The following is a 25,663-nucleotide window of genomic DNA, read 5'->3' as shown; positions in this document are numbered from 1 at the left end:
TTGTACCTCCAAATTCTGATTCAAGTTAAAATGAAACTTTAAAATCAAGAATATGAACGAGCTTCATAGCATTCAAGTCGAAGAAAACACGACTGCCCAACAAGATATACCACACACATTAATACGCCCAGACTTCGACGATATAAAGGGACCTTTTCCATATATCCACAAGGACGATAAACACGTCTACATGGATTGCCAATTACAATACTGGAACATGAACTCCTTTTTCTCGAAAGAGGAAATGACAAAAATGACTCTTTTTGAAATGTTTAAGAGACGGTGCGATTTGTGGCCTGAAGAGGTATGTTGTTAATTATTTATGTCTAACGAGAACGCCACAGAAAAATCTGTTGTATTATAATAATTATAATAATAAATTGAATAACAAAGATATTTTTCAAAACTCGTTGTAATTACTAATTTGAATTATTAAAAACAAATGATGTTTAAATGAATTTATTTTTAATAACTTTAACACAAATTAACGTTTTAGTTCTGTTTGTCTTATAGAAAAAAAGACGAGAAACACGTGCCAAAAGGAGACTTCATCAACTTGAAAGCAAAAGAATGTTTAACTATAGTGGAAGAAATAGCAAGTGGAATTGTTCGTAAGTTGAATATTAAAAAAGGCGCAACAGCTGCTGTCTTTTCGACTAATAGATACGAGTGGATACTCACCGAATTTGCATTCCATCGTCAAGGAATCATTTTAGTCCCACTTTACTCGACTTTAACAACTGAACAACTTTGTCATGTTATCGATACTGCGGAATGCTCTTACGTGTTTTGTAGTGACGAAGTTCTAGACAGAGTTCAAGACTTAAAATCGCATCGCACGTTCACAAGTGTCTGTTTTGATGATGTCAAAAACGAGAGTGTCGACTTCACTTTAAATGAACTACGCGAAGAAGGAAGACGCCAAATTGAACCACCAAACCTCCCCAATAAAACAGACACATGTTCCATTTTCTTCACAAGTGGCACTTCTGGTGTTCCTAAAGGCGCGATTCACACCCATTGGACTATCACTAACGCAATGTGCTGTTTCTGTTTTTCAGCTCCGTTTCACGCCCAGTTCATGACAAGAGGACAAATCACACTTTCGTTCTTACCATTATCACATGTCTACGAACATCAAATTGATTTGACATTTTTATGCACAGGTGGGTGGGTTTACATGAATAGTGGAAATGTGCGTTACTTCCCGGAAGAAGTGAAAATGGCGTCACCAACGTTTTTGATTGTCGTCCCTCGTGTACTTCAAAAATTATACGACGTTTTCAATAGTGAAATTAAGAAGAAGTCGTATGTGGTTCAAACGATGTATAACACCGCATACTACTTCAAAAATTGGGCAGTTGATACGAACACTACAAACATGGTTGACTGGGATTACTGGGTATTTGGTACAATTAAAGCGTTATTAGGAGGTCGGATACAATTAGTATGTAATGGGAGTGCGCCATTGTCTCGTGAAGTGTATGACTGGATGCGAGTGTGTTTTGACGTCATCATATGTAATGGATATGGCTCCACTGAGACATTTGGAGGGTGTATTGGAACCATCCCAGGTTTATTAAATCCAAAAATAATGAGCACTGGAAGACCATGTCCAGGCGCTACTTTTCGATTGTCTAATGCAGAGGAATTGGGGTATTTTGTCAGTGACAACCCACCTACAGGAGAGATTGAAATCAAAGGTGAGTTTATCTTCAAAGGATATTTCCACGATGATGTAAGCACTAAAGAAGCATTTACAGAAGACGGGTGGTTCAAAACAGGAGACATTGGAAGAATCAATGGAGACGGGACGATGAGTATTATTGACCGAAGAAAGAATATGTTTAAGCTGTCACAAGGAGAGTACGTTGCCACAGAACCTCTCGAAAGAATGTACGCCTCGCACCCATTCATCGAACAAATGTTTGTTTATGGCGAAAGTACTGATTCCTTCCTTGTTGGTATATTAGTAGCAAAGAAGAAGGAACTTGAAGCATTTTTAGAAGGAAAAATCAATGGAATTTCTGATGGAATGGATGTGCAACTCTTGAAAGACATTGCAAACACAAAAGGGAAAAGTCTTATTTTGAAAAATGTTGAGGAATATGTGAGGAGTCAAGGCGCAAAAGGATATGAAGTGGGTGAAAAATATTTATATTGAAATGGACCCCTTCACCGAGGAAAATGGGATGTTGACTCCATCATTCAAGACCAAGCGCGTTATTGTCAAAAAGCATTACAAAAATATCCTCGACGAGTTAAGGAAAAGCAATTAATTTTTAAGTCTTTAACAAGTCATGTTGTTTAGGTCATTATTGTGTTTAACACCTGTTCTATTTATATTAATAAAAAATTAAATCAATTACTAATGTAATTAATAAATACTACATGGATTTGATAGTTAAATAATCTATAAAAAAATAATTAATTAAAAAGGACAATTGATTTATTTCGAATAATAAAGTACCCAATAAAAACACAAAAAAAATAGTAAACTTATTGAAAAATACTATAAAATACTATTAAGAAAAACCATAGAACTTCAATTAAATGCCCGATTGTATAGAAGTATTTAACCTTATGGGATCTTAATAAAAAATAACCCCTCGAAGTTGTAAAAAACAAACAACACAAGCATTTCAAATGCAACTCCTTTTCCTTATTTTGTTTGTATATTTGGCTTTATCAGAAGAGTGCGCCTGCAAAAAAGAGGACCAAAACATATGCGTTGAATGTCCAGATAACTGCCAACTCCAAATTGTCAACTCGACGTCAACAGTGCCTCTTGTAAAGTGCTTTGTAAACACCGACTTGGTGAACTGCTTAGAGAAAGATTCCCATAACTCGAATGTATGTCTTGAGTGTAAAGCTGGATACTTCTTGTCGGAAGGTTCATGTGTGGTGTGCCCGGATCATTGTTTGTTGTGTAACGCGACCACCTGCTTTTCATGTGAAACTATAAACAACATCACATACACAGTCTCTTCGAACAGGTCTTCATGTATTAATTGCATGGATGAAACAGTCAACATGGATTGCGGACTTTGTCCAGAAGCAACATACTTTGAACCATCAAAATCCGTGTGTTTGCCGTGCCAACCCAATTGCAAATACTGTTCATCGTCTTTGTGCCAACAATGCTATCCGGGGTATTACACACAACAAGCGTTTTGTAACAAAATACAAAAATGTCAGACTGCGTTAACCTCGATAGATTACTGTGATGTTTGTTTCTACGGGTTTTATAGACAACGAGGGAGGTGTCAAGACTGCTCTGTTCTTGAAACCAATTGTTGGGTGTGTTATCACGACGAAGTCAATATCATATCTGGGTGTACCATATGTCACCCTGGATACGTCAAAGTCCAAGGACATTGTATAAGCCTTGCTGATGCACACTGCAAAGTTGGATACTCGGACTCCGGGTGCCTCGATTGCGAGGACACTTACTACTTTGATGTTAATATGACGTGCCAAAGATGTTCAGAAGCGTGTTTCTCGTGCACACAAGATCCAAATAATTGTTTGTCATGTGCAAGTGGCTATTATTTTAATAATGATGGCATTTGTGAAAGAAAAGATTCAAATTGTGTTTCCTCTGATTTAAAGGGGTGCTTGGAGTGTGTTGATGTGTTGTCTATGGGTACCGATTTGACGGGATATTACATTCCAAAAGATGGGACAACCTGTGAGATATGTTCCGAGCATTGTAATCGGTGTGTTTATAACAGCAGAAATTGCACATCATGCGTCGACGGATATGTGCTGAAAAAGATGGTTGTCGATGGGGTCCAACTTCGTGACTGTGTTGAGAAACAGTCGTATTGTGTTGACACGGAAATGGGGTTTTGTGTGTTGTGTACTGATGGCTATTTTTTGAATGGTGGATCTGACAAGAATGACGACCAAGAATGTGTGAAATGCGATAAGTCGTGTGGATCGTGCGAAGTAAGCACTGAATGTACAACATGCCAAGTGCTTTATTACAGACCTTTAAATTGGAAAGAACTTGGGTGGAAGTTGTGTCATCCCCAAAGTGAGATTAATATGACTTGTGAGGCTGGAATAAATGGATGTGTGACATGTAATGAAGGGTATTACATCAACTCTACCGAACCCACAACTTATAAGTGTAGTGTTTGTCCGGAGCGATGTGGGTCGTGTCAATACATTGAAAGCACAAACTCCATTAATTGTTTGTCGTGTCCAACAAAGGATCTCTATGCCAAGAATGGGGAGTGTTATCCATGTAGTGATTTGCCAAATTGTGCAAAGTGTAGTTATGATGTCTGCTCCAAGTGTAAAGGAGGGTATTCTTTAGAACAAAACATGTTATCGTGTTCGCGACCAAAGTACGAACTCATCATACCACTCACCGTGTTAGGTGTTGTACTCATTATTGTATTTTTGGTTGGAGTCGGGTTGCTCATTTGGAGAGAACGAAGGCGGTATGTGTATGAAGTCGACCAAAAATTGAAGCCCTTCAAAGTGAATTCCGATTTGGAGATGTTGTTACTTGGCTCTGATAACAAAAATTTCCCAATGAAGACTGATAAATGGGAGCTCTTCTTTGGTCTCAAAAAGGGTAAAGCAATTGTTGATAAGGTGTACGAAGAGACTTTGAGTATCGCGAACATGACTAACAAAACTTATTTCTTCGAGTTCTATACCGACCCATCGCACCGCTTTGATTTGGAGATTGAACCAAACAATGGCGTGCTAGGTCCAAAGAAAGCAGCAACGATTGTTTTCCATGTGAAGCCATTGTGCACTGCTTCTATCATTGAAAACATTGGTATTGTTGCAATGGATATGGGCGCACAAGTCAAAGAAACTGCAAAATTGACGATATACCTTGACACTGACCTTTCAGTTAAATTGGATTACACTGAGTTAAAGCCAGTACTACCAGCGATAGGTGAGGGTGGATTTGGTATAGTTTTTAAAGGCAAATATCGTGACCGTATTGTTGCAATAAAGAAGATGAAGTCGCGGAGTTTGACGGATGAACTTGAAAAGGAGTTTAATCACGAAGTGTCAATGCTATTGCAGATGCGGTATGTCAGTGTTGTTGAGTTGATTGGAGCGATATACACGGAGGGTGAGATTGCTCTTGTAACTGAATTTGCAGAGTATGGATCACTCACCAAAGTGTATCTTCACCAAGAGATGTCGTACTTATTCAAAGTGAAAGTCATGGAAGATGTTGCACTGGCGTTATCCTATTTACACAAAAACAACATCATCCATAGAGATGTTAAAAGTGAGAATGTATTGGTCTTCTCACTCAACCCTAAAATGGACGTGTGCAGCAAACTGACTGATTTTGGTACAAGTCGGTGTATATCAGAGGTTGCGCTGATGGGGAAAAAGTTGACGATTGGTATTGGAACACCAAATTACATGAGCCCCGAGTGTTTGAGAGGGAACGGAGAGTACGGTTTCCCAAGTGATGTGTATTCATTTGGTGTGATGATGTACGAGACATACACACAGAAGAAGGTGTTTGAAGAGACGGATAAACGATTTGAGAAGCCTTGGATGGTTCCACAATTCATCATTGAAGGTAATCGTCTCGAACAACCCCCAACCTGCCCGTCGAATTATTGGAATTTGACGAATCAGTGCTGGGCGCAAATACCAGAGGATAGACCGACGTTTATGAATGTGATCAATGCAATTGAATCGTGGGGAGAAGACATTGTGAGTCTTCCCGCGTTAACACTGAAAAACGGAGGAAAGATATCACAGAGTGGGGGAGAAGAAGAGGATGATAATAGGAGCTCCAGTGAGACAAGCAGCTCAACGAGTAGTTCTGCCACACACTCACGCGAGTCTTCAAGAAGCCCACCTTTGTATTCGGATCAAATTGTTTTTAATTAATGTGTGTTTGCTTTTGTTCTATTGAATGTTTAACAAGACGTATTGTGTTTTATATTTTCAAGGAAATAACAAGGGGTTTCTTAAAGTAATCTATATATTATAATTAATAATATAATTGAAATATAAGAACTACATTTAAAAATAAACAAGGAGTTTATTTATGTTTAATGTACAAACTGTAATTGTATTACTCTTATGTGGTCCTGTTTTTTCTTTGGAAAATGGAACAAAACATGCTTCTAACAACAAAGACGATATTTCAAGAAAACGTTCTGTCCACCCGGTGCTCTTTTCTGCATCCAAAGCAAAGGGGTTTCTTAATTTTTGTGAAGAAAATGATGGGTTTGACATATCGAGAGATCTTAAACGAGAATGCTTTTACAAGCCGTATATAGAAAGTATGGTCATACCATCCAGTTTTATTATAATATCCATTGTAATTGGTGTGATAACGGTATTTGTCACTTCGTGTGTGTATTGTTGTTGTAATTCGTGTTGTCATATTAAATGTGTTTGTTGTAGTACAAAGCCATCCAAGCCATATGAAAAGAGGTCGTGGTTGAATGGCATGATAGTGGCACTTGTTATTGTAATACTTCTTATTCCATTTTTGGTAGTTGGCGTTGTGGGCAATAAAGGGTTTGGGGCTGCACTTGACAACATTTCACATATATTCTTTGACTCATTTGATTATGTTGTAGATGTGTATCATGAGTGTTATTCAGTATTAAATAGAATCGATTTAACTCCATTTAAAAATATAACGTCGTTTGATCCCGCTGTGTTAAATGAGACTCTTGAGGCTGTTGGCAAAGTTGATAACACCATTAATAGTGTTAACACTTTTGTGAGTCACATCCACAAATTTGTTGATTGGGGGGTTTCGTTTAGAGAAATTATAGTGGACTTTACTTTAATTATAACAGTAGTACCACTCTTCTTGTACTTCTTTGGCGCGTTTTTTCGATTACACTTCTTTGTGGCTGTCATTTTTCCATTTGCTGTTATTTTTGCGTGTATTTCAATGTCGTACGTTGCAGTAGAGTACCCCGCAGTGACTTTAGTTTCAGACTTGTGCGTATTCTCAATAAACGAATACAACAAGACGGTGAACACGAATAAGACTGAACTTAACTTCTTAGACAACCTAATCAACATCTTTAGTGATTGTCAAAACTCGGAACTGGACAAACTGTTTGATGAAATTCAACGAGTACAAAAGGTTATTGTAAAAGACACATTGGAGATGTATAATCAGATATGTATAGAGGGTATCCAAAATTCAACTAAAATAACGCGATTTGATGGCGAAAATTATAACAAATGTACTGGTGTATTGAACAACACATTGTGTGTCAAAAAAGTGAATAAAACAGCAAATATGGAAAGTTTTGTGAATTGTCCGCCACTCCCAGGGTACGAGACTGCAACAATCAGTGATGTGATTAAGACACTCAATAACATCTCAATTTCAAATTTCAAATTCTACTTTTTGAAGAAAACGAATAACAACTTTGATACAGTAAGGTGTGAAAATAGTGTTTGGGGAGTCGCCAATTTACATGATTTTACACAGACGAATATTGTCTGCGATTGGAAAGGAAATTATTCAGTCAAATGGTGTATGAACAACTGTGTTGATCCTTTAAAGTCAACTTCTGCGACAATCGAACTGTTGGTTGATGTCTCAACCATTCTTGCTGATGTTGTTTATATCATCAGCGAAAAGGTGCTCCCCATGTTGAGTTGTGACAATGTCAATTCACTTGCGAAACAATTGAAAGTAAATGCGTGTTACAACTTAATTGAAGAAGAAAAGCCTTTGATTGCAGGTTTAATTGGGCACGCAATCATATTGCTTCTACTCTACGTAGTGACTCTTTTTCTTATCAAAAGGTTCGATAGGAACAATTACAAGAATGAAAGAATAACATCTGATGATGGGACAAATGAAACTGAAATTGAAATGGAAGAAATAAATGAAAATTCTAGTGAGTTAGTGGCAGTTGAGAAGAGTGTCATGCTTTCTGAAAATGTCAAGAAAAATGACACCGAGAAATCAGTTGAAGAAAACAAAGAAGATCCCATCGAGTTATGAAGAGGATATTAATTGTAAATGTTTATTTATATTGTTTACAGTGGAATGATTTTAACAAACTTATTTGAGTGAAACACAAAGAACTAAGAAAACCAAATGGACATTGAAAAGTTGTCAGAGTTTGTCTGTTCTTTGTTTGAGACAAAAGACAAAACGTTGATGAAATTTCTAGTTGTTGATGATGTGACAGTTTGTATCTCGACATTTTAATAATCCAAACAATTGACAAGAAGTCGAAGATCATGTGGTTTGTAAACAAGAAGTCGAAAGTCACTTATAATGTAATGACAACTACTTTACAAAAAGAAGGATATAATGACAGATCATATGCAGATGCCATTTACATCATTTCCACTCAATCGAAAACACTGGAAACACTTATTTCACATCTGCAACATCCATCGTACCATTCCTATTACATTTGTTTGTTGTAAACCTTTTTAATTTATTATAAAGAGAGTAATTGTTAGATTTCGTCGAAGAAGTCTCGGACCACATTATCGAAATGATCGGGACGGCTGACATTTTTGAAGTGGTTGATTCTCTCAAAGTAATTCCCCTTGCTTGGAAACCTGAAACACCAAATTTATTCACAACACAATTTCCGTCTTCGAAGGGAATTATTAGTTATTTGAAGTATCAAAACGCGCGTCCGACGATCGTGTATCAAAAATTCAGTGAAAAAGCAAAGAACATTGCGATTCAAATATGTGGAAATACACAAGAAGAAAGCGACGAGACACTTCTTCTTATATTGGATCGTGGATTTGACCCATACACGCCATTTCTGCCAAACATCGGTGTTTATGGGCAAGCAGTGGAGTATGGCATTCTGAACGATACCCATGTGTGGTGCAATGGTGTTGTCATCTTTGCTAATTATACAAAAGAGGTGTATGAAATGGACCAATCCACCGCAAACGACTTTTTGAGGAAGGTCGCCGATGAACATACAACACTCTCCAATGAAATAAAAAGAAAAATGACTGAAAATGTTGTCAAAGGAGGTTCCACAATTGTTTTAAACGAACTTAGTTACCAGAAGAAAAAGGTCGATAAAAAGATCGAAGAAATCACTTGTCTTCTCGAAGTCACAAATAATGTCATGAAGAAGATGACTGAGAAGTACCACAACGCAGAGGAATTTGCCAGTTATTTTAAAATGCATTTCACAACTCCATTAGGGAAAAAGAACGAAATAATGGAAGTCATGGAGGCTATTAGAGACGACACACAGAATCTAAAATATAGTAAAATGGTAGACGCTGTTTTTCCCAAAAATTTGAGGTGTAATGGGCTTTTTGACAAAAAAAGGTTATATAATTTCTATGGATTGTACAACAGTGCATATGTTCCTGGTATTGTGAAGATCCTCGATAATGTATTCAATTACATAAAAGGAACAGAAGAGCTAGTACTTCCGTTTCAGACGGTCAAAGGTAGTATTAAACAAACAAAGAAGATGGTGGTGTGGATAGAAGGTGGGGTTTCTCTTGTTGAAGAAAAGGCGGTGTATTCATGGTCGAAGAGTCATGACACATTTCCAGTTTTGTTGTGTGGCAATAAGGTGTTGACGCCAGAGTCTATGCTTTCTGCTTTCTTTCATTGATTGTATACATTTTTGATTTTCATTCTAAGATACCATTTCTCAAAATACAAACTATTAATTAATAATAAAATAAATGGTAAATTGTAGTTTAATGAATTAATTTTCAGAATTTATTTAAAAACATTTTCAGAAATAGAAAATGTTTTTTAATAAGTGTTTTTCAAAAATAATGATGTAATTCAAAATATCTAAATAATAGTTTGGAAACTTGAAAAATCAAGTTAATGGATTTTTTACTCATTGCGATCATTGCAATCACCACTTTAATCATTATATATCTTGTGAAACATATAAAGAAACAAGAGGAAATGTACAGATACGACCAACCAATCATTACGTCCTTTTCGTACAAACAAGACCCCCCACGACGAAAGACATATATACCTTCAGACTACAACACATCATTCATCGAACACTTTCAAGCACCAAGTGCTTCCAATTACATTCAATCCCCAAACAAAAACACATTTGGAGATACACAACACAATGACATAACTCGACAATCAGTTGGCATGAATTGTTTACAAGAACCCGGAATAAATCAACGTGTTGTTCCAAACTACTATCCAACAACAAGCGACTCTCAAAGATACCAACCAAAGATACTTGATTTCCAACAACCACCCCCTCCACTTTACACACAACCATATACACAATTTTCACAAAGTAATTACTTCAACACAACACCAATCGCTATGAACCAAAAAACGCCGAATAAAAATTGTTATTTAATGAGACCAGAAGCGACGCCTAATAACAACAAACCACCACTCCACAGAGAAGCTGCCGGTCTCAACTTCTCGATGCCACACGGCGGTTCGCTCAAAAGTAAACAAGAAAACTCATTGAACTACTCTGATGACTCGTTTGTAAAAATGCCAAATTGAGTGTTCAAAGTAACTTATTAATTCAATTTGTCTTATGTCAATCGGAGAGTAAGAAGACCTCAATAAACATAATAATATTCTATTAACATTATTTCGATGCGTTATCTATATCGTCGTGGATATTTCGCTTGTATGTCTCGATGATTTGTGGGGCATTAACTTGTCTTGTCTTTTGTGTGATGACAATTTTGATCTCTGGTTTGTGTTTCTCGCGCTCGCTTACACCTTTGTTTTGCAACACAACTTTACCAATATATTCAGAACTGTCACTACATTTAATATTTGAAAGGTCCATTGATAATTTCTCTCTTTCAATTTTGCGTACGCTGTATCGGGGTGTTTTTGGTTGGATTGGAGGAACTTGGTTTTCACTTGGTTTCACGTCTTTTTCTTCTTTTACTAAGTAGTCATCAACATCAGAATACGAGTTCTCGTCTTTTGACAATGTGTTCTCTTCATCGTTTTTCCGATCCATTCTTCTTGGTGTGTATGACGTGGAAGCATCGACTGGAGTGTCTTTAGCTGATCTTGGAGTGAATTGTGGTGAATTCATTTCAACAACAGAGTATTCTTGATTTGGTGTTCTTGGGGTAGACGGTGAAGACTTCAAATTTTCTTCTCTACAATGTGGAACACTTTCTTTAGGAGGATGATTTGATGTCAGGTTTGTAATAACAAGCCCATCTCCTTCTGTTTGTTGGGAGTTTGGATTGAATGTGAAGACTCTTGGTGTTTGTAAAATAGCAAGATCATTTGCTTTTTGTGAGTTCTCTTTGAACGGCTGTAATACGGTGATTGTGTTTTGACGTTTTCTCATATTTGAAGCAATTACCTTCTGGCATGTACTTTCCAATTCTGCTGTTATCTCCGGAAATGCCGGGCGGTTCTTGGGTTTGTGAGCCCAACACTTTCTTATCAGTCTTCTATAGACGCAATCTTTGGGTATTAGTGGTCGTTTCCCGCTCATCACAAAGTCTTGAATACTTGTTTGTGTTACAAACACCTCTGGGTCGTATGGAGACTTTGTCAGCCATATCTCCAACAGACAAATCGCAAAGGAAAACACGTCGCATTTGAAACTGGCATTTCCGAGACTTTTGTCGTGCACCTCCGGTGCCATATACATTGGGGTGCCAACGTCGACAATCTTCTTTGCGCTCTTTGTGTCCACAAATAGTGTAGAGGTACCAAAATCGGATATCTTGACAGTAACTGCTTCATTTGGATTATTGGAGACCATTAAGACATTGTCACTTTTAAGGTCGCGATGGACTATATTATTTAAATGAAGGTATTCCATCCCTTTCGATATGTCCAAACACACTTTCACCTTAAAGATTTTTGTCATGTAATTTGTTTTCATATACTTTCGCAGAGAGAACAATGGACAAAATTCAGTGATAACACAAAGTTGGTCCGGCATGGTCACACTTCCTATAAAACCTAATATGTAGGGACAACGCATGCGTTCCATCAAATTGCACTCTTCTTGAAAACTCGGAAGTAAAGCTTCCGTGTCAAACATATCGCTTTTGAGCATTTTGACAGCAACCTCTAACCCACGCCAATACCCACGATAAACTAACCCAAAACTCCCTTTCCCCACAGGGGGTTGTTTAATTTCAATTTCGTCGAAATCAAGTTTTGTCGACAACTTACTCTCGGCACGGAGTTTCATGACAACGTACATCTCTTCTTTGGGATTGGGAGGCTTGTCTTTGTTGGGGACAAGTGCGGAAAAACTGTTTCTGTTATTTTCTTCACTCGACGCACTGAATACCTCATTTTCATTATCGCATTTTTCGTTCTTTTGAATATCAAAAATTCTACTGATTTCGACAACGGCTGTGTGTATCTTTCCATACTTGAAAGTGACGTGCACTTTTTCGTTCAAATTCGAAGTGCAAAACATCACCAACGAAGCTTTAACAGTCACGACTTCGTTTGAACGCAAAATGCCAACAAACGGCTCAAAAGTTATTTGGTACTTTGAATTGTCTCTGCTGTGGAACGTGTAAAGCATTACAGTTCTCGTTGTGTTTCTGAGAGTAAAACAAAAGTGGTACTTCTTATTCAAGTCGATTTTTCCTTGGTCCAAATAATCCAACACACTATCAGAAAAGTGAAAGAATGGGCACCTGTCTATCGCCACCCTCGCTGCATTTGTTTTGACAAAAGGAATTGACCCACATCCAGTGATGTTTTGCAGTATTTCACACTCTTTCAAATCTTTTCGGATTGCTTTCTTCAATTGTCTGTCACCAATCAGTATAAACAACAATATTGTTCCATACAAAATATAATAAATCACAATTGAAACAACAAAATAGATGACCAAATTGGCTACAAAACTCGACTCTCGACATGACGTGTTGTTGTGGAAAATGTATCCAGTTTGACACTGACACTCGTAACAACCAGTTCCACCATCACACTTGATTTGAGTATTATCAATATTTTTAAACCTTATCATTGCTAAAACAAACTTCCTCTCCATCGTCTAATATGTTGTTCCCACAACTATTTGTCAAACACCCCTTCTGCGGGTTCGCATAATTGTGCGTGTTGTTCACACAACGACACGCAAAACAGTTGTCCCCTCCATCACACTTATTGTCAGTTCATTTAGAATCAATGACGACTGTTAATTAAAACTAACAAACCTCTTCACCTTCGTCGATTTGTCCATTACCACAAGTGGGAATAACACAGTAAATGCCACTCGTGAAGTTTTTGGGAACGCGTCCAGAGTTACAGAGACATGTGTATTCTCCACAGTTGGGGTCTGGAAAAACCGAGTTGTCGCACTCTTCAAACGGATCAATTTGACCGTTGCCACACATCGTGCACGTGCCTTGGCGTAAAACGTATTTGTCTTCGCACACACAACTTCCCATATATGAACTGCAAATACCATGATTGTTGCAATTCGAAACACATGTCAAACTTGTGGATAACACAATTTGTCCAACTGAAACAGTTGAATGTGATACAATGCCAACGTAATATGTGATGTCACTTTCTGATGCCGGTAAAATCATTTTTGAATATTTGAACTTGGTACCACAATTACCAGAAACGTATGAAACACATTTGCTGTTTTCGTAATCGCACGACTTAACTGTTGAAGAGTTGAAATTTGAGCGAATCACTTGAATTGATAAATCTCCAGTGAAACTTGATTCGCAAAGACTTAACAATATTGTGTGAAACGAAGGAACAACTCTGAACCACTTTGTGTTGATTGGATTGGAGATGCACGACGACGAACTAAACACGAAGTTGTTAAAATCTATTTCATGTTTTACAACATTTAAATCTTCTGGAAGTGTTATGAGTTGTGAAAATGAAAGACATGGATGTTCCGTTTGTTCAACATACAATGGAAAACTCGAGTTAAACGATTCACCAAAGGCGTGGTGGACAAATAAGTATAGAGGTGTTTGTGTTAAGTAAAAAACAAGATGTGGAGAATGAATATATTTGCTTGTCCCAGCACTAAATAAGAAACAGGATTCACTCACTTCTTCTTGACAACTTTTCTGTGTTGCAAAGAACAAATCGTCACTCTCAACTTGTTTCAAAAAGTCTTTATGTTCAATTGTATCTTCGTTGTATCCTCTCGTACTTACACTTACATATCCCGATATATCACTACTTAATTGAACCCAACCTCCATACGCTCCTGGATCTCTTGGATCCACGACTTTAGAGCATATATTTTCACTATATACAATGTTTTCTATTGTGATGATTTCCTTTACCACATTTGTACCGTTTTCTTTTCGCTGAAAAACAATTTCTTTTCCTTCTTTGACGCCACCAACACACGATGTTTTCTTTGGTGTTGGTACACATATCCCATATCCACCCCACGAGTACCCACTCTTGCATTTATTACAATCACTTTCAATTCCCTCTCCATCACACACTCCACATTCATTAGGAGATATGCAGCCCCCAACACACGAAGGAAATAAACAATCCATTACACATATCCCATTTTCGTCACAGTGGTATCCATTGTTACACAAACATTCAAGAGGTGGGTCAGAGTCTGTGTCTTTCTCTCTTGCGTCTTGGAGAGCCAAAGAAAAGAGAAAGAGTGTAAGGATTACGGGATTCATGATCATCCCCGTTTTTTTGTGTTTTCAGTTTCTATTATTCCATAATCATTCAAAGTCGTTGATCTATTTCCATTGAAAAGTCTTGATATCTTGTTTTTTATTTTTATTCGGTGATGCAAAATACTACACTTTTTAGTTTATTTTACTATTAAACTGTGGTTATGTCCAATGAATCTAAACCAAACTCAACAAATAAGAACAGAAGAGTTCCATCCACTTTTTGCATTCATTTTGTTATTCGGTGAGCACAACAAGTCGTTTGAAAACACCGAACTCCATAACCAAAGGAACATAAAACAGTTATATTAGCATTCCAATCTGTTTACTTCTTCATGAAAGAAAACATCCCTCTCTTCTTTTCCTTCGGTGTTTCACTTTGAGGACTCGAGCTCCCATCCTTCTTATCTTTCTTGTCATTGTCTATCGTTTCCCCTTTAGACAACGAGCTTCTCCCGCCTTTACTTTTAATTGGAATACTTCTTCCGGGCGTCCGCGGTGAATTTGGTGCTTCCACTCTTATAGAATCACTCTTTGATTGTGGGGTATTGACAAATTGACTCAATGGTATTGGCTTTGTATCATTTTCAAAGCTTTTAATGTCTTTGTTGGTATATGAAGAAGCAGACCGCTTGTGTGCGGAGCTTGTCTTCTTTTCAAAAAATTTGGAACGGATGCTTGTGACGGGCTTACTCTCCAATTGGACTGTTGTTAACATTTTAATACACTCTTCGGATCCTTCACGAACAGTCACCATATTTTCCTTCACTCCGTTTTCATACACTTGCTTCATTGCAGCTAACAGCTCGACGTTGCCAACCAACCTTTTCTTCTCGGGGTGCGCTTGCAACAGTGACTTTACGATTTTCAACAAGTTGATTTTCACTTCGCGGTTGTTGGTAGTCACATCGCGAAGGAGTTTGACTAAGTCGAGTAACAAAAAGCTTTGTGCAAAGTTTTGAGCAACTTCGGTGTATTCCGTCAACGTCTTGAATTTGAGTAACTCGTTCACACACACCTGATCATCATAATTTGCGTTCTTCAGTGCGTTCATTAAGTTCTTCATGAAGTCCTCGCTTGTGAATGTCTTCATCACCTTTTTAGGGTTGGAGAGATACATAGCGATGCACGCGTTGAATGTGTTTTCCATAAATTGATGTTTTCCATCTGCAAAGTACTTGATCAAGAACAATGAGGCCTCCCCAGTGATGAAGTCACATGTTTTATAGTGTGAGTTGAGCATAGTTGCCATAATAATAATGATCTTCACAGTATCATTTTCAACACTTTTTGACGCTTTCAACGACACTTCACAATAACTGCGCAACAGTGTAAATGTAGACGTGAACAGCATCATATCCTTGAATACACTCTGTGCCAAATTTTTGCCACTGAAAGACAAACAAAGCCAAATACACTGGAACATGTTGTTGATCAACCCCGTCTTCATCATGTCAGTCAAATGTGGTTTATCTCTCTCAATTGGGTTATCTAAACTATCACACTTTGACATCAATTTCACTAAGAATGGCACTATCTTTGCATTCAATAGACTCTCGAAGTTTTCTGGGCGGATTTTAGTGAGCAAGTTTTTGCACAATTTGCAGATGTTGAACAGAATTTCTTCTTGCACAAAGTTTGCATCTTTCGAAGAGTCCAACTTTTTGAGTAGCCCAAACACGTTGTTTGTGATCACTCGCTGACACATTTCTGCTTTGATCTGCAAGTCCGAAATCAAATTTGAAGAAATGAGTTGGTTGACAATACGAAATCCATCCAACGAGCCTTCGTAATTCTTGTTCAGAAACATTCTGCACGCATATTGAATGATCGCGTCCATGACTTTATCTTGTAAAAACATGAGAATCAAAATATTCTTTGGACACATACTTTTCTTACTGCTGACGTCATTTGCCTGCTTTTCTACAAAAGAGTAGACGGTCTTCAAAACTTCGTCTATAAGGGTATCTTTCACTTCTATTTTCGGACTTAATATTTGTGAAATGATACTTAGACCCCCACAATTAATGAACAAATTGGGTATCAAAAACTTGTTGCCAACATCCCCAAAGACATTCTTCAAGAACTTCACTATTTCAACTAAATGTAAATCATGTTTGGCCATTGAAATGCAGTAATTCACTACTGTAGCACCACCAGTCATCAAAATGAGTTCACGTGCTTTGGAACAATTGTCTTGTGGACTACAACCTTCGATGTTTTTGTCAGTGGGACATACACATTTGTCCATGATCACATTAATCACTTTAATGGCTTCTAACCGTAACTCCGGACTTGCATCAAACTCTTCTTGCTCAAGTACACTCAAAATTGGGAACACACCACACTCCGAAATCGTCGTGTCAATATCAGAAAATTGATCGTCCTGACACACCGTATTGATCTCATTCATCATCCTTTTCATCTTATTTACTACATCTTTTGCTCCAGAATTCAATACCTCAATCGACTCCAATATCAGCTCTCTGTATTTCGACTTCATTTGACTGACTTGATTCGTCGTCTCAAGTTCAAAGCATTCCATTGCTTCAATACTTTCCATTGCGCTCACTGAATTGGTTGGTTTGTCGTCAGCCTCCGCAAAGTCCGAGTCGTAGTCTTCAACGCAATTTTGAAGTGGTGAAAATGCGATTGGCTTCTTTTCTGGTGAATTTGCAGGTCGAAGGAAGATTGGTGTTTGTTTCCCATCGTCGGCAGGGAAGTCTAGTAGATCTCCCCAGTCATCATCGCCTTTACTTGTGTTCAAACTTTGACTAAACTTCTTTTCTGCTTTATCTGCGTGGTGCGTTTCTTTAGTTGGCGTGTTTAGTGTCACTTTTGGTTGTGATGGAGAGTCCATAGCAAAGTCGCCGTCCCAATCCGACTCTTCGACAACTTTAATTGGTGCTAGCGAAAGTTTTGTGACTTTTTGTGGAGACTCAGAAATTGACACTTTCAATTTTTCATTTCCTGATTTTTCGACTTTTTCAATTTGTTGGCTTTTCTCGAGTTTCTCGAAAATGTCGACTTTGTCTTTGTTGTCGATTTTCTCTGATTTAGTGACCGGCGTCGAAATAAATGCGTCATCCCAATTATCGTTTGGTGTTGCCTTTTTTGAGTGTGCTGGTGAGAATGTGAAGTCGCTATCAAATGAGACGGGTTTCAATTTTCTTTGTGAACCAACGAGCGGGATGTTTTTCAGAATGTCGTCTTCTCCTTCGGTTGCAAAATCGTTTCCCCAGTCTTCGTCGTCTTTCTTTTGTGGTACAATTTCGACTTTCTTTTTGACAACCTTCTTCTTTGTAGTAACTGCCTTCTTCTCGTTACAGTTCTGTGTTATCCATTTGAACGACTTGAGTTCCTTTGCAGTCTTCCGAAGGTTTATATCTCTGTCAAAACATGCCAACAAAAATTGGCGTAAATAAGGTGAAACAGATGGAGGAAATGGTGGGTGTTCGTCAGATACAATTCTATATAACGCGGCAGTTGGATTCAAGTCAGAATATGGTGCATTCCCTGTTATAAGTTCGATAACGGTACACCCAAGGGCCCAAATGTCTGCTTTAATAGTAGTTCCTTGCATTTGAATCACTTCAGGACTCATCCAATTTGGTGTTCCAATCGGGTCTTCGCTGTTCCCATTTGATAAATCGCTTGTTTGAATCGACACACCAAAATCGGCTATTTTTACTCTCCCGTCTTTTGCTACCAATATATTTGCTGCTTTAATATCACGATGGACTATTCCTTGTCCATGAATATACTCTAACCCTATCAACACTTGGTATATATATTTGGCAGACAACACTTCATTCAGTTGTTTGAATTGTTTCACAATGTTTAACAATGAACCAGACTCCATAAATTCCATCACAATATATAAGCATCCATGGCTCTGTGTAGATGCAATGTATCTCACAATATAATCATTCTCGAGAAATCGAAGTAACTTGATTTCTTCAGCAACCTCTTTTAACACACTTTTCTTGTTCACTTTCATCTGTTTGATTGCTACAAACTCCCCAGAGTCCGCATTCATGCCTTTTAACACTTCTCCAAACGCACCTCGTCCGATCGTGTCCGCAATGTTAAAAACCAACTTTCTGTCTTCTTCTTGTATAATTAAAACTTTGGTTACCATCGGGTCTTCACCTTCATGTGTTGACGGAGACCGGGACCGATTTTTGGGGCTTTTCTCGCCATCGTCCAAAAATGGAGTTTCGGCACTCGACGCGAAGATTTGATGAGTGTCATGGGGAAGATTAGCCATCGACACGGTAGACATATGTGACGACCCATTCATTCCTCTTGGCGAAACGGTTCGCCTTGCTAATGGCGAGTTTTCGCCGGTGTCTGAAGAGTCGCTTGTGACATTTTCCGTCTTCGAGCCGTTGTCCTTGTACATGCGCAATTTACTGACGGGTTTATCTTTGCCGGTGTCCACTCTTTTGATCGACTTTCTTCTCCCCGACTCCGAAGCTGTCATTTTTGTATTGTCGTCGATGTTTTTGTTGCTAAGGCGTCTTGAGGCTTTCTTTGGATTCAACGTTTTTCGTGTTGTCTTTTCCGTGCCTTTTCCATAAGTGTCATCTGTAGTTGGTTGGTGTGCGTTATTGAAATTTTCGTCGATTAATATGTTTTTATCGTCCATAGAGATCTTTTCCGGTGTGGGTAATACCACTTTTGTCTCTTCTGAGTGTTTTGGAACACTTTCATTAATTGGTTCAACAGAAAGAGAAGACTCCGCGGACTTCTTCTTTGTCGCGAACTTCAAATTGAGTGGTTTTCGAGTTGTTTTATGTTCTTCTGAACATTTATCTATTGGTTCTTTGATTGTTGAATTGACAACATTCTTTTCTGTTTTTGTAAAATCTGTTGGTATGACAGAACTCTTCTTTTCATCCTTTCCGACCTTTTCAACCACCTTTTTCTTCTTTGGTGGGTTCAGTGCTTTCCGCTTAGTTTTGATTTCAGGCACAATTTTGTCGTCATCGGGAGCATAATGTGCGTCATTGAATTGTTCGTCTTTTAATATATCTTTTTCGCTTGATGAATTCACATTCTCTGTTACTGAAATTTCGATTTTGGCGTCGAGTTGTGGTTGCTGTTGTTGAGGTGAAAGATCAACTTTGTCGGACTTTGTTGCCTTTTTCGATTGTTTTGTTTTTTTCGTCTTCTTTGCCGGGTTGAGCACCTTTCTTGGTTTTTCTTCTTTGACATAATCGTCGTCTGCGGTGTAATGAGCGTCGTTAAAAGTTTCGTCGTTGAGCACAGATGGTTCGTCTACAGTTATAACTTTTCCCTTAGCTTCGTCGATTTTTTGTTGGAGCATTAATGAAGATGGGGTGACACAACTTGGTGAAGGTGTGTGTGATGGCCGAGTCTGTTTTTGTGGAGAAGAAATTGTTTCATTACGTATATCTTTATGTGTCGAATTTGGAGGATGTGAATTTGGTTGTATTGATCTCTGTTTCTTCAAAAGATCATCACTCATAATATTATTCAGTTTGCTTTGTACAACTTCTTTTTTAATTTGTAATTGACAGGTATTAAGCCTCTATTTTGGGGGGTTTTGATTGTATTATTTTCACAATAAACTCTATTATTCAACTTTATGCTTTTAATTGGACTAATATTTGATGCATTAAACTACTGACAAAAAATATAGTTTGTACGTTAATTTATTTACTATTAACAGTTAATTTGTTCCTTTTATATTAACTTGTTAAATAAACTATTTCTTATGAATAAGTTTATAAAATTCTTTTTGTTTTGTTACAACTAATTTTATAATATTATTTATATTCAATTCTCATTATTTTTACTATTATTATTTTATCAACCATAACCAAAAATTATAATAAAGAAAACTATTATATTATAAGATAGTTTTTTTAATTTGAAAATAGTATAATTAATAATAATACAAACTAATAGTATACATTTAAAAAATAAGAAAAAGAATTAAAAGAAGATAAGTGTAAATAAGCAGAAAGAGCAGGAATAAATAAGAACAACTGTAATAAAAAAGTTTCTTTGTTCTCCAAATTTTCAAAAAGCTTGAGAACTACAAAATCAAATGTTCCAGTTCTTCCTCCTTTTCCTAGCTGTCCTTTCAAAACCACTGGACGCAGACACCCTTGTTAGACTTCGCCGGTTGTCTCTTGGATGCCAAAAGAACGCTGATGTTTATTACACCCGAAGCCAATGGTCTGATGTCGACAATTTAACAAAGAGAGCTCTCTTCAAGATGAATCTTGACACAAACAAAGAAGTTGTAGTGAGAGATTATGCCGAGGACTCGTACTCAAACTTTGTGTGCTTAGACAGCGGAGTGTATTTCCTTCACAATGGTTATATTGCCAAATTGGAAGACGATAACAGCATCACCGACTTAACGACTGACACTCCTATTTCAGTTGACACGTTTAAAATGATTGAAGTCGATGGTAAATTAAGAGGACTTGCTTCGATGACTGTTTTCCCATCAATGACACTTGAAGAGTCTGCTGCCAAATTTGAAGAGTTAGAGAAACAAAACTACCGAGTGTACGACAAATTGATGATCAGACGGTGGGACACTTATTGGGATGGGCAGTTCCAACATTTGTTCACTTTCACACAAGGCGAAGATAACAAATTCACGTTCACTGACATCATGAACACAGTCGAGTTTGACTGTCCGGCTCGACCATTTGGCGGAAATGAGGAATACGACATTTCAAAGGATGGACAAAAGATCACCTTCTCTATTCTACTCGAAAATCCAGCTTCATCTCTGAACAACCAAATTTACTTGGCACAGTTCGACGCACCGACTGAGTGGACTGTTATCACGCAAAACATCGGATTTGATAACCAACCAATATTCTCTGATGATGGAATGACGGTGTATTATCTTGCTATGACTGCTCCAAAGGACGAGAGCGATAGAGCTGTTATTTACTCTTACGATCCCGACCATGGAAATGTTGCGTTGACTGACGCGATTGATTTATCATTCACTGCTCCAATGCAGTTGGTTGGCACTACCATGTACATCTCAACTTCAATTAAGGGGAATGTCAACTTAGTCAAAATCGACTTGAGCAAAGCCAGTTTGACCATCGATGACGTCATTGTGTTGACACAAGACGGAACCGCCGGCGGATTTGTGTTGTCGGGAAACACGATGATCTACGAATATAACAGTTTCACACTTCCACAAGAACTTTTTAAGATTGATGTGACTGCCTTTGACTCGAAATTACAAATCACACACTCGAATGATGACTTGTTGGGTGATATCAAATTTGGGCAATACACTACTGTAAAATACACTGGGGCTAATAACGACGACATCTACGCGTTCTTAACGTACCCACCAGACTTCGATGCGACAAAGAAGTACCCTGTCATCCTCTATACCCATGGTGGACCGGAGTCACCATGGACCAACGACTTCCACTATAGATGGAATCCACAAGTCATTGCAGGGTTTGGATATATCGTCTTTGCACCAAATTTCCATGGGTCGGGAAGTTATGGCGACGCGTTCTTGAAGGCTATTCGAACTCAATGGGGTGGTATGCCGTATGAAGATTTAATGAAAGGTATGGACGCTTTACCAACCCTTGAACCAAGTGCAGATATTGATAATGCATGTGCTATGGGTGCTTCGTATGGTGGATATATGATGAATTGGATAAACAGCCAGAACGACCGATTCAAATGCATCATTTGCCATGACGGTATTATGGACAGTGAAGGAAGTTATTATTACATGGACGAAATGTACTTTTTGGAAGTCGAATTTGGCGCACCGTACTATGAAAATAAACAATACTACACTCAGTGGAATCCACTGAACTTTGTTGCTAATTATAAGACACCACAATTGACTATTCATGGAGGGTCGGATTATAGAATCGACGTTGTTGCTGGATACCAACAATTTACTACTTTACAGAGAAAGAATATCCCTTCGAAGTTGGTTGTCTACCCAGAGGAAAATCATTGGGTACTCAGACCATACAACTCAATCGACTGGCACGCCCAAGTCCAAGACTGGCTCAAGCTTTACCTCCAAGCATAATTTGGTCTATTTTGCTTTTTATTATTTTAAAATCTATTCTTTAATAATAAAATCCAATTTTTAGATTTTTTTAATTAAATTAACAATTAAATTAAAGTTATAGTTATATACTAATATTAATTAGTTTGAATAAAGGATAAGAAGTACTAATGATGTATAGATAAAGAAATGAGATATATAGTAATAGGATATATAGATACTCGAATAAAAGAATATAGTAAAAGAATAGGAATAGGAAATGAATAAGGTTTTGATAAGGGTTGAGAAAAAGCATTTGATGTCGTTCAGAGGTGGAAGAGGCGGAAATAGAGGTGGACGTGGTGGAAGAAGCGATTTCCATAACAGAGATCAAGCACCACAAGGTGCTTTTATTCCATTTGGGAAGTATTTGCACTCAGCAGAAAACATTCTGATTTTCAAAGCAACATCGCTTGAGAAATACCCTGCATTCAATGCTATTGTTTTCAATGAATCGAAGAAAGAGCTTGGAAAGGTTGGTGAAGTGTTTGGGCCACTTGATGATTACTACTTTTCAGTTGTCCCAGCTGAAGGCGTCAAGGCTGATGGATTCAAACAAGATGACCCAATCTTCCTGTACGACGACAAATTGTTCACAACAGAGAGATTGAAAAACCCACCACCACCACGAAGAGGCGGTGCGCCACGTGGCGGCAGAGGAGGAGGAAGAGGCGGATTCTCATCACGCGGAGGAAGCGGATTTGGGAATAGAGGCGGTCGTGGTGGCAGAGGCGGATTTGGTGATCGCAATGGCAGTGACAGAAGCAGCGGATTTGGAGGCAGAGGCGGAAGAGGTGGATTTGGAAACCGAGACTCTCGCCCAAGAGACTCGAATCGTGGTGGACACTAAAAGTGACAGGAGACATTATGTGACTGAGAGTTTTATTGATTTCATGTTGGGGATATGCGACCACAAAGAAGCGTCTTATGGCAATTCATGTGCTCGAAATCCCTACATCATTTCCTTCTTTTTTTTATTAAAATAACACTCTTACCATCCCTTTTGGTATCTTTTTTCAAACAACAATTTTTAATTAATTATAATAAAACTACTTTTTGTATTATTTTTCACTTCCTTTGTAACAAATTCTCTTCATCTCTGACAACCATTTTTAATCAATTCCAATCTAATTCATTTCTTATGTTTCTTTGTTATTATAACTTTTAAATTTTTAAATTGAAAACTAATTAAAAAATCAACTGGAGAATAAGTTATAATGAAGGAAAAAATATAATAGATATTGTATAAATAAAAACAATTCAATTCAACAAAATAATAAACTTAATATTAATATACCAATAATTAGGGTTATTCTAAATGAATAATTTATATATTAATGAGTGTTCGAAGGAGAGTATGTTCGATTCAAGAGTCTCTTGACGATGTAATAACAACGCCTTCGGTTCCAGTTGTTTCCGAGGCACAAATTTCTTCAACACCAAAAGATAAACACACAATTGAAACAGACCCATTCGATTTAATTGAAGACAAACTTCCAAACACAAAACTTGTCCAAAAATTACAGAAAGAGAAAAAGCCGAAGAAAGACGATTCTGCTTTGATAGAGCGTCATGCGCAAGAGATTCTTAATCGTATGAAACAAGGCAAAGCTCCCAGCCAACCAACACGCCGAAAGCACAAATTGGTTGAGTTATGGGGCACTAAAAAAGTAGACCCAATTCCATCATTCGATTACTTACCAGAACCTACTATAAACCCTATTAGTCCAGTTTCTCATCCAGAGTTAAGGATCCAACGAAATGGAAACGTGTCAGTAATTTCCGTGGGTGTGAAGAGTCGAAGGCTTGTGAAAAAGATGAAGAGAATGCACATGAAGTGATTGTTTTGGGATTGTTTGAGTTGCTCTCTACCACTAGATGCTTCAAAATAGACTCTTCCACATCAGATTGGTTACTTTGTAATTCTTGTTGCCACGTCCACAGTTGTGTGGTTTAATACTTTTAATGGTTTCATATTAGCTTGAACACATTATTCGAAGATCCAGAAGGTGAACTACATTTGTTAATAATAAAATTAATAAAAAACAAGTACTGTTTTAAAAATAAAAAGGGTAAACTCTGTCTAAAATTTATCACCATAATGTCTACTAAAGTAAATACGAAAAAGGGAGTCTCGAAGAAACAGGAAGTTGTAGCCAAGGAGGTTACTAAGAAAGAAGTTACCAAGAAGGAAGTTCCAAAGAAAGAAGAACCAGTCAAAAAAGAGGAAGTTCCAAAGAAGGAGGTTGCCAAGAAGGAAGCACCAAAGAAGGAAACAAAACCAGTTGAGCACACCAAGAAGGACGTCCACGCTAAGAAAGATACCAAAGACACTAAGAAAGACGCCAAGAAGGGAGAAAAGAAAGAAGAAGAACAAAAAGAACAAAAGAAAGAGAAAGTCTTCATCACAGCCACCGTCTATGCTATTTCAGACAGAAACGGTATTCTTATCCAAGGACAGAAAAAAGAAGGCGAGAGCAACATCCTCTCACTTGCTTACGTCGATGTCCCAAGATTGTCAAAGGACAAAGAGACTGGAAAGGTTCAAGAAGAAATCTTCTTCTACGAAGCTAATCAAGTCTTGAGAAAGAGATTGATTGGAAAGACTGTCAAATTCGAGGTAGTCAAAGAGATGGACAATGGAATCAGACTCGTTGTCCCAATTCTTGGAAAAGAGAACATCATCATCACGTTACTCGAGAACGGATATGCCAGCTTGAGACTTAGCCCAAGAGACCCAAGAAGAGATGAACTCAAGGAGTACTATGACGCCGCTGAGAAGGCAAAGAACGCACAAAAGGGAATGCACGCTTCATACGAACAACAAGTAAAGGTTGCCATCAAGAAGCCAGAAACCCCATTCTTCACTGAATTTGAACTCAGCAAGATGGCTGGAAAGTCTGTTGAAGGTTACGTCAAGAAGGTTGATGCCCCAGCTTCTTATATCATGAAACCCCACAGAGAAAG

The 25,663-nt window shown here is 37.8% G+C and overlaps 11 protein-coding genes across 11 annotated transcripts; 9 read left to right on the top strand and 2 right to left on the bottom strand.

The window, feature by feature from the left end:
- Positions 1-52: 52 nt before the first annotated feature.
- Positions 53-2,164, top strand: EIN_405550 (long-chain-fatty-acid--CoA ligase, putative; the record flags this gene model as incomplete). The annotated part of the gene is made up of 2 exons (XM_004256854.1): positions 53-304; positions 497-2,164. The coding sequence occupies 2 exons, from the start codon at positions 53-55 to the stop codon at positions 2,162-2,164; spliced, it is 1,920 nt and encodes a 639-aa protein (XP_004256902.1).
- A 482-nt stretch (positions 2,165-2,646) lies between these two features.
- Positions 2,647-5,886, top strand: EIN_405540 (serine-threonine protein kinase, putative; the record flags this gene model as incomplete). The annotated part of the gene is made up of 1 exon (XM_004256853.1): positions 2,647-5,886. The coding sequence occupies one exon, from the start codon at positions 2,647-2,649 to the stop codon at positions 5,884-5,886; it is 3,240 nt and encodes a 1,079-aa protein (XP_004256901.1).
- A 160-nt stretch (positions 5,887-6,046) lies between these two features.
- EIN_405530 (hypothetical protein) lies at positions 6,047-7,984 on the top strand (the record flags this gene model as incomplete). The annotated part of the gene is made up of 1 exon (XM_004256852.1): positions 6,047-7,984. One exon carries the CDS (start codon positions 6,047-6,049, stop codon positions 7,982-7,984), a length of 1,938 nt encoding a protein of 645 aa, XP_004256900.1.
- Positions 7,985-8,080: 96 nt separating this feature from the next.
- Positions 8,081-9,593, top strand: EIN_405520 (hypothetical protein; the record flags this gene model as incomplete). The annotated part of the gene is made up of 3 exons (XM_004256851.1): positions 8,081-8,173; positions 8,218-8,407; positions 8,455-9,593. 3 exons carry the CDS (start codon positions 8,081-8,083, stop codon positions 9,591-9,593), a joined length of 1,422 nt encoding a protein of 473 aa, XP_004256899.1.
- A 224-nt stretch (positions 9,594-9,817) lies between these two features.
- On the top strand, positions 9,818-10,480 carry EIN_405510 (hypothetical protein; the record flags this gene model as incomplete). Its single annotated transcript, XM_004256850.1, has 1 exon — positions 9,818-10,480. The coding sequence occupies one exon, from the start codon at positions 9,818-9,820 to the stop codon at positions 10,478-10,480; it is 663 nt and encodes a 220-aa protein (XP_004256898.1).
- Positions 10,481-10,568: 88 nt separating this feature from the next.
- On the bottom strand, positions 10,569-14,613 carry EIN_405500 (serine-threonine protein kinase, putative; the record flags this gene model as incomplete). Its single annotated transcript, XM_004256849.1, has 3 exons — positions 10,569-12,914; positions 12,967-13,089; positions 13,144-14,613. The coding sequence occupies 3 exons, from the start codon at positions 14,611-14,613 to the stop codon at positions 10,569-10,571; spliced, it is 3,939 nt and encodes a 1,312-aa protein (XP_004256897.1).
- Positions 14,614-14,929: 316 nt separating this feature from the next.
- Positions 14,930-20,098, bottom strand: EIN_405490 (cell division control protein 15 , CDC15, putative; the record flags this gene model as incomplete). The annotated part of the gene is made up of 1 exon (XM_004256848.1): positions 14,930-20,098. The coding sequence occupies one exon, from the start codon at positions 20,096-20,098 to the stop codon at positions 14,930-14,932; it is 5,169 nt and encodes a 1,722-aa protein (XP_004256896.1).
- Positions 20,099-20,683: 585 nt separating this feature from the next.
- EIN_405480 (dipeptidyl-peptidase 5 precursor, putative) lies at positions 20,684-22,678 on the top strand (the record flags this gene model as incomplete). The annotated part of the gene is made up of 1 exon (XM_004256847.1): positions 20,684-22,678. The coding sequence occupies one exon, from the start codon at positions 20,684-20,686 to the stop codon at positions 22,676-22,678; it is 1,995 nt and encodes a 664-aa protein (XP_004256895.1).
- Positions 22,679-22,916: 238 nt separating this feature from the next.
- On the top strand, positions 22,917-23,546 carry EIN_405470 (H/ACA ribonucleoprotein complex subunit, putative; the record flags this gene model as incomplete). Its single annotated transcript, XM_004256846.1, has 1 exon — positions 22,917-23,546. The coding sequence occupies one exon, from the start codon at positions 22,917-22,919 to the stop codon at positions 23,544-23,546; it is 630 nt and encodes a 209-aa protein (XP_004256894.1).
- Positions 23,547-24,033: 487 nt separating this feature from the next.
- Positions 24,034-24,537, top strand: EIN_405460 (hypothetical protein; the record flags this gene model as incomplete). Its single annotated transcript, XM_004256845.1, has 1 exon — positions 24,034-24,537. One exon carries the CDS (start codon positions 24,034-24,036, stop codon positions 24,535-24,537), a length of 504 nt encoding a protein of 167 aa, XP_004256893.1.
- A 260-nt stretch (positions 24,538-24,797) lies between these two features.
- EIN_405450 (nuclease domain protein) lies at positions 24,798-25,619 on the top strand (the record flags this gene model as incomplete). The annotated part of the gene is made up of 1 exon (XM_004256844.1): positions 24,798-25,619. A coding segment is annotated over one exon (822 nt), but the record flags the coding sequence as incomplete, so codon positions are not given.
- Positions 25,620-25,663: the final 44 nt, after the last annotated feature.

This window comes from Entamoeba invadens (assembly GCF_000330505.1).
Source record: "Entamoeba invadens IP1 unplaced genomic scaffold scaff_1105074726033, whole genome shotgun sequence".
Lineage (NCBI taxonomy): Eukaryota > Evosea > Mastigamoebida > Endamoebidae > Entamoeba > Entamoeba invadens.
This window is presented reverse-complemented; position numbering and strand designations above follow the sequence as displayed.